The 8,370-nt window shown below is 59.4% G+C and overlaps 1 protein-coding gene across 1 annotated transcript in view; it reads left to right on the top strand.

Moving 5' to 3' along the window:
• Positions 1-777: 777 nt before the first annotated feature.
• Positions 778-8,370, top strand: part of KCNN3 (potassium intermediate/small conductance calcium-activated channel, subfamily N, member 3) — a 14,358-nt gene continuing 6,765 nt past the window's right edge. Inside the window, exons 1-3 of the mRNA XM_009999767.1 lie at positions 778-867; positions 5,483-5,665; positions 5,787-6,022. Coding sequence (XP_009998069.1) covers positions 778-867; positions 5,483-5,665; positions 5,787-6,022 — 509 coding nt within the window. The remainder of the gene's footprint in view (positions 868-5,482; positions 5,666-5,786; positions 6,023-8,370) is intronic.

Genomic DNA, 8,370 nt, shown 5'->3' on the forward strand with positions numbered 1-8,370 from the left:
CCAGGCTTCAGGCAGGATTAGTGCCCTCGGGAAGGGTCTGGTTGTGGCACCAGCCCTGCCCTGGAGTTTAACTATTAATAGCCATGGTTTGGTGGCCGGTGCCTCTCTCAGCACCAGCCATTATATCCACACAATTGGGCAGCCGGAGCCAAGCCCTGAACAATGCGCTGCTGCCGCCACCACACACGGTCCCCACCACGTGCCACCGACCTGCCAGGATGAGGACACTGGGGGGCTGAGGGGCTGGGGGCAGCCTGGGGAGCCAAGGAGGGGGCGAGGGGCCATGAGTGTGCCAGGTCTTAGGGTGTCATGAGTGTGCTGGGTGGGTCTTGGAGTGCTGTGTGTGTGCTGGGTCTCAGCATGCTGTGAGTGTGCCAGCTCTCAGTGTGCTGGGCTGGGGTGGAGACATGGGACTGTTGTGACAGGGCAGGTTGGTCTGGGGATGACACCCTGGTGTGGGGCTGCAGGTACTTGGAAGGTGCCCCAGCACCAGCAGGGCCAAGTCATGACCAGCGGCAGTGTGGGCTCACCCAGAACTGAAGTGGGATCTGGAGGGGAGCTGGAGGAGGACATGGAGCATCCAGCAATTCCCAGGGTGCCCGGGAGCAGCCACCTCCCTCACCAGTGAATCAGGGGCTGTTTTAATTTACATAAAGCTAATTTGCAGGAGGATCTAATTATACCATCAGTTAGGGTGCTGCCACGTGGGGCTCAGGCTGGAGGGTTCCTCTGCTGTGTCCCCCCTGACACCCACCCTGCTCTGCCTTGCAGGGCTCCATGTTCTCCCTGGCCCTGAAATGCCTCATCAGCCTCTCCACTGTCATCCTGCTGGGCCTCATCGTCGCCTACCACACACGGGAGGTGCAGGTAGGTCCCAGTGGCACCCCTGCCAAGCAGAGACTGACAGGGTGGGATGGCTGGGATGGGATATGGGATTGGCATCACTCTGGTGGGATGCAGAGCCTGGGTGGGATGGCTGGGGTAGGATTGTCAGTCACTCCAGTGGGATGCAGAGCCTGAGCCTGCAGCCTGCACGGAGCCTCCTCCCTCCTTGCTGGGGTCTTGAGGGGGATGGCGAAGGGTCTGGAGGGATAGAGACTGGCGGAGCTGCTGGTGGCTGGAGGGGGCTGCAGGCAGGAAGGGCTCAGAGTGGCCGAGGTGCCAAGGAAAGCTGTGAAATCCTTTCCTAATCAGGGCTGCCCAGTCTCTTCCTCCCTGCCTGCCCTGGTGTTGCTGGGAAATGAAAGGGCTCGCAGTTTGCACCAGGAAGGCTGCGCTTCCCGGCAGGATCCGGCTCCGGCACAGCGCCGGCAGGTTTTGAGGAGGGGAGGGACGTATCGCCCCCGAGAACACGGAACATCCTGGGAGTGGACGCTGACAACCCCAGCCCAAAGTGCCAGGTTTGGGTGCTCCAAGGATCCCACCTCAGCCCCTCGAGGCTGTGGGACAGGGCAGCTTGGCTGGGGGTGCTCGAGGCAGGAACTCCCCTCCCTGTTTGTCTCCTGCCTGCCAAGGACCTGCCCAGGGAGCGAGCCCGGCAGTGGTTGCTCAAAGCAAATATTTGAGATCTCTGGATTTTGCTGGAATAATATTTACCCCAGGGGAGACTGCAGTTGGGGTCAGTCAGGCTGCACCTGGGCACTTGCAGGCTTCTGCTGCGTGTTCTTGGAGGAGGGTTGTGCAAACACAACACCCACCTGAACTGAAATCTCCACTGCTGTCCCTCCATGGGGTCCTGCTCCCCAAGATCCCCACTGCTGTCCCTCTGTGGGGTTCTGCTCCCCAAAATACCACTGTCTTCCCTCTGCAGGGTCCCGCTGTGCCGGGGCAGGTGCCGAATGCCACAGTCCAGCCATGGCTGCTCCAGTGGGCAGGGAAGGGGTTGGGATGGGACTTGATTTGCTCCAGACAAGGCTGCCCTGTTATCCCTCCGGTGCTTATCACAGGATCACTGGTGATCCAGCCGGGCCGGGTGCATGACTGGCAGGGCTGTAAATCCTTGGCTTCTCACCCCACCAGGGCATTGCTGGGCACTGCTGGGGCACGGCCAGACTTCCCTGGCCCCCAGGAAAGACTTGACAGTAGCTTCAGCCTCTTCCCTCAGTGTTAATTGCATTAGTTGATGAGTCCTTTGGACCATTTCCAGATCTCAGTTTCTCAGGCATCTCTGTGCCTCTGAGTCCAGCCCCTGGGGTCCTGCTTGTCCCCACTCTAGCTGCCTGTTGTCACTCCATCAGCTGGGAGGTCCCCGAGATGTCCCTGTGCCCATCACCCCACCAACCCCCAGTCTCCCAGCTCTGCCTTCTGTTGGCTCTTGGTTAGGTCGGGGTGTGCCAAGTGCTGCTGGCAGCACCGTGGGTCCTCGCCCTTGGGCCAGTGCTCACCCAGTCCTGGTGTTTCCAGGGCTGGCTCTGCTTGGTGCCCTGGGCAGGCCCTGGCACTGCTGTGCTGGGACCAAGCACCGTGCTGAGGCTGCTGGCTCTAGAGGGATGTTGGGGGGCACAGCCTCCTTGTCCCTGCCCCGGGCTGCCCGCGGCTCCTGCTGCGTGTCAGTGGGTGAAGGTTTCCCCCCGTGTGGCTTCTCTGCTTGTCCAGAGCTGTGGTGGCCAATGTGCTTCCTCCTTCCCCTGCCAGAGCTGGTGCTGGGAATGGGGGGATGTGGGGATGCAGAGATGCAGAGATCTGGAGTTGTGGGATGCAGGGATGTGGGGATGTTTGGATCTGGGAATGTGAGATGCAAAGATGTGGGATACGGGGATGTGGGGGTGTGGAAATGCAGAGTTGTGGGATATTAGGGATGCTTGGTATGCAGGGATGTGATGATACTGGGATGTGGGGCTGTGGTATAGGGGGATGCTGGGATGTGGGGATGTGGCATAGGGGAATGCTGGGAGATGGGGATGGGGGATGTGGGGATGCTGGGATGTGGGGATGCTGGGGATGCCCCAGCGGGTAGCGCTGGATCGAGGTTTCCATGGAAACCCGCAGCGATGCGCCGCAGGGCTGCGAGGGGCTGGCGCGGGGGAAACCTGCTTGAACCCCCCCTTGCTTCTTCCCTTCCCCAGCCCGTTGCCCACCCCCAGGAGCCCAAAGCCTCCCTGCCTTTTTCCTCTTGCCAGCGTGTTTATTTTTCACACCCTTTTCCAGGAAGGAATGGGCTGAGGATCTCCCTTGACAGCTTGGAGCGTTTTTTATAAACAATTTCTCAAACAAAGCAGCTAAAAGGAGCGGAGCTTTCCAAATAAAAGGGGAGGTGGCCGGGAACGGCCGCTCTGTGAGTCAGTCGCGGTGGGTCTTGCCGTCCCCGGGGACGGCCCCGTGTGTCCTGCCGTGCCGGTGCTCCGGGGCATCCGGCAGAGCGGGAGGGTTGTTCCCGGGCGTGGTGCCAGCCGGGATGCAGCCAGAGCTCCCGGCCCCCGCTATGAGCCGGGCTCACTCTGTGCTTTGTGGGGTCGAGGACACACTGGTGACGGTCACGCCAGCTGCTACCTCCCCCTTGGATCCCTTCCCAGCCGTGTCTTTGCCAAGCGCTGCTCAGAGAGGCCCTGAATGTGTCCCTGCTGCTGTAGGTGACCCTGGTGTCCCCGTCACACTGGGGACAAGCCCCTCTCCTGCCTCAGCTTGTCCTTCCTGAGGCTGCTGGGGCAGGTAACCCCTGGGGTCTGGTGGCATCAGAGACCCCAACTCTGTCTCCAGAGGGGCTGGTACCCAGGATGAACCAGTGGTTGCTATGACAACCACATCCCATCCCACCAGCAGCAGCCGGTGGCTCCAGCTGTGGTGTTCCCCCCCCCCCAAAAACTTGTCCTTACACCCGGGGCATGGGATGACACTGGGACAGTGCTGGCGGGAGCCAAGGGGCTGGGGTGGCCCATGCTGGTGTTCTGTGGCTCCAGGGCTCACCCATCTTGGTGGCATCGGGTCGGGTGGGAGCAGGTTGATGCCGACTGTCCCTGTGCCAGTCCTGGGTGTGTGCTCCAGGCTGAGCACCCTAAAGCTTTCATAGAATCATGGAATAGTTGAGGTTGGAAGGGACCTTAAAGATCCTCAGGTTCCAACCTCCCTGCTCTGAACAGGGCCACCTCCCACCAGCCCAGGCTGCACAAGCCTCATCCGACTTAACCTTGAACACCTCCAGGAATGGAGCTTCCACAACCTCCCTGGGCAACCTGTTCCAGCACCTTCCTAACCTCATGGTGAAGAATTTCTTCCTGATGTCCAACCTAAATCTCCCCTCTTTCAGTTTAAAACCATCACCCCTTGTCCTGTCACTGCCCTCTCTGGTGAAAAGCCCCAACTTTCCTGGAGCCCCTTCAGGCACTGGAAGCTGCTCTAAGGTTACCTGGAGCCTTCTCTTCTCCAGGCTCAACACCCCAACTCTCCCAGCCTGGCTCCAGAGCAGAGCTGCTCCAGCTCTTTGTTCATCTTCGTGGCCCTTCTCTGGACCCTCTCCAACAGCTCTGTGCCCTTCCTGTGCTGAGGGCTCCAGAGCTGGACACAGCACTCCAGGTGGGGTCTCACCAGAGCAGAGCAGAGGGGCAGAATTCCCTCCCTAGCCCGACTGGTCACATTCTCCTGATGCAGCCCAGGACACAATTGCCCCTCTGGGCTCCAGTGCACACTAGTGGCTCATGTCCAGCTTCTCATCTCCTACCACCTCCAAGTCTTTTGCCTCAGGGCTGCTCTCCATCCATTCTGCCCCCAGTCTGGATTTGTGCCTGGGGTTGTGCTGACCCCGGTGCAGCACCTGGCACTTGGCCTTGTTGACCTTCATGGGCATTGGCCCACCTCTCCATCCTGCCCAGGTCCCTTTGGATGGCATTCCTTCCCTCTAGGGTGTCAACTACTCCACATGGCTTGGTGTCATCAGCAAACTTGCTGAGGAGACACTCAATCCCACTGTTCGTGTCTCCAACAAAGATGTTGAACAGCACTGGTCCCAGTCCTGACCCCTGACAAGTGCCACTCATCACTTGCCTCCACTGGGACACTGAACCATTGACCACAACTCTCTGGGTGTGGCCATCCAGCCTATTAGTGATTCACCAAGTGGTCCATCTGTCAGATCCATGTCTTCACAGTTTGGAGACCAGGATGTTGTGTGGGACAGTTTCAAATGCCTTGCACAAATCCTGGTAGATGACGTCAGTTGCTCTGCCATTATCTTTGTAGCTTTGTCACACCAGGCCACCAAATTGGTCAGACATGATTTTCCTTTACTGAAGCCATGTTGGCTGTCGCCAATCAAATTTCCAGGGTGTTCCCTGCTCTGTAACCACCCCCTGGATGCGCCGGCAGAGCCGTGGAGGGGATGGCAAAGGCTCATTCCCACCTTCTCTTTCCCCATCCACCCCAACTCCCCTGTCAGAAGCCATCACAAGCTCTGAGGGTCTGTGGTGTCTGTCCCCTCCAGGCTGTGGCAGGGTGCTGGTGGGGCAGGGTATCCAGGGCCACTGGTGACTGTGGTTTTGCATCCTGGCAGCTCTTTGTGATCGACAACGGAGCCGACGACTGGCGGATAGCGATGACGTATGAGCGCATCCTCTATATCAGCCTGGAGATGCTGGTTTGTGCCATTCACCCCATCCCTGGGGAGTACAAATTTTTCTGGACAGCTCGCCTGGCTTTCTCCTACACGCCCTCCCAGGCAGAGGCAGACGTGGACATCATCCTGTCCATCCCCATGTGTCTGTGCCATCCACCCCATCCCTGGCCAGTACCTCTTCACCTGGACGGCCCGCTTGGCCTTCACCTACGCCGCCTCGGTGGCCGACGCCGACGTGGACATCATCCTGTCCATCCCCATGTTCCTGCGCCTCTACCTGATCGCGCGGGTGATGCTGCTGCACAGCAAACTCTTCACCGACGCCTCGTCCCGCAGCATCGGGGCCCTCAACAAGATCAACTTCAACACCCGCTTTGTCATGAAGACCCTCATGACCATCTGCCCCGGGACGGTGCTGCTGGTCTTCAGCATCTCCCTCTGGATCATTGCTGCCTGGACGGTCCGAGTGTGTGAGAGGTGAGAGGGGCTGGGGCTGGTGGGGGTGTGGGGATGCCTGGGACATGCAGGGTGGCTTGGGATGCATGACCATTGGGATGTGTGGCAGTTCAAGATGTGTGGTGGTTCAGGATGCGTGGTGGTTTGGGATGTGTGGGGGATGCAGGGTGGTTTGGGATGTGTGGCCACTCAAGTTGATGGAGGGCAGTTTGGGATGCACGATGGTTCGGGATGCAGGGCGGTTCAGGATCCATGGTGGTTCAGGATGCATCAGATTTCAGGGTGTGTGGTGGTTTTGGGATGCATGGCAGTTCAGGATACACAGTGGTTTGGGATGTGTGGCAATTTAGATGCGTAGCAGTTGGGGATGCACAATTCAGGGTGTGTGGTGGTTCAGGATACACGGTGGTTCAGGCTACATGGTGGTTTGGGTTCAGAATTTGGTTCAAGATGCAGAGTGGTTTGGGATGTGTGGTAGTTCAGGATACGAGGTAATTTGGGATGTGTGGTAATGGAGATGTGTAGTGGTTTGGGATACATGGTGGTTCGGGATGCGTGGCGATTCGGGATGTACGATGGCTTGGGATGTACATTGTTTTGGGATCAGGAGCAGTCTGGGGTCCATGGTGGAGCCACGCTGTCCCTGCACGCCGTAGGGGGCTGCAGTAATCCCAGGATTTGCCCTTCGTGGGTTCTCACCCTCATCCCACGCAGGAGGCAGAGTCAGGAAAAGCCCTGTCCTCAGAGCACAGAGCTTGGGGACAGGCAGGGCTGTCCCTGCGAGGGGGCAGCGTGTGGTGGCAGCCAGCATGGGAGCTGGGGGGGGCAGCTGAGGGAGGCGGGGGGAGCTGGGAGAACCGGAGGGGTGGCAGGGCTGGCAAGCAGCAGTGCCTGCTTGGGATCTGCCAGCCACTGCCATGACAACCCCGCGGTGACAAACCCTCTGCATGGCATCACACTGCCATCAGCGGGGGTTGCTGTGGAGACCGGCCTGGCAGGTACCACCACATCTCCCAGGGACACCTTTGTCCCCTGTGGGGGGCAAGGTCAGTAGCAGGGTGTCCCCAGCCCCAGTGCCAGGCTGGCGGTGCCTCACTGACTGCAGTGCAAAGTGCCAGTAGCACTCATCCATCCTGGGCCATGTCCTGTGTCCTGTTCCAGTGCAGGGCCATTCCTGTCCCCAAGGGGCTGAGCCCGACACTCTATTGCCACCCGCACATAGATGCGGCAGAGCTCTGTGCTCTGCCAGAAAGTCCCCAAGACTACAGTTTGGTGTCTGTTGTCACAAAATGGTACACAATCCCTTGAAGTTGGTGCAGCAGCTTTGTCCCAGCCTCGGAAGCGAGGGGTGAGGGATCCCTGGAGCTCAGCACTGGGACTCGATGATCTTAAAGGTCTTTTCCAACCACAACTATTTCATGATTGCCCCTGCCAGCACTCCAGGTGGCAAGGTGGGAAGAAAACCACTCTTCTTCCCCAGAATGGGATCCTTAGTTCTGGTCACCCTGTGAAGGGATGTTAGAGCAGCTAGAGGTCCAGTGGCAGGGAAGAAGTGGCTCGCTGAGGTTTTCCAAGCTTTTACAGCTGCCTTTGCCTTCCTGCCTCCCTGATGACGCTCTCAGGATGTGCTGGATGGTCTCGCGCTGCTTAATTTAGTTTGGGAGATTTTTATTTGTGCCGCCTAAATGGGGAGCAGACGGATGGGCTCCCCAGGGACACTTGGGGGTTGGATTCTGCACCTGGGGGGGGCTTGGGCTGGAAAATGCAATGTAAATAGAGAACCATTAGTGACAACAACAACAACAACAAAACAGATGGAACTGCTGCAGCCAGGGCGCTGCCATCACCGGCACCGGCTGCCGCGACCTGCTGCTGCCTCCTGCTCCACAGGGAGGCAGAGGAGAATCCCGGGGCTCCCGGCTGGGATGGGGATGCCCTGACCTGGGAGGATGCTCTGACCTGGGGGGATGTGCTGACCTGGGGAATACAGGATCTGAGGGGATGCACCAGCCTGGGGGGATGCTTGGACCCCAGGGGATGCACCAACGAGGAGGGATACACCGAGCCAGCCTGGGGAGTGCAGGACCTGGGGATGCACCAAGCTGGGGGGATGCTCCGACCTGGAGCGATGCAGGACCCAGGGGGATGCAGGACAAGGGTGGGATGCAGGACCCCTGGGACATGCTCTGTCCCCAAGGGATGCTCCATCCCCAGGGCATGCACCAGCTCTGGGTGCTGCACAGCTCCTGCCATGGCCTCCCAGGCCACGTCCCCCCACAGCTAGCTGCTGCACCAATGCTAGGAACCAGTTTGCTGCCGCATGCGGAGCTGTCCCCACAGCACCGGCTGGGCCCCCGCGGGGCGGGGGC

The sequence above is a fragment of the Chaetura pelagica genome, unplaced genomic scaffold (assembly GCF_000747805.2).
Source record: "Chaetura pelagica isolate M959 unplaced genomic scaffold, ChaPel_1.0 scaffold686, whole genome shotgun sequence".
Taxonomy (NCBI): Eukaryota; Metazoa; Chordata; class Aves; order Apodiformes; family Apodidae; genus Chaetura; species Chaetura pelagica.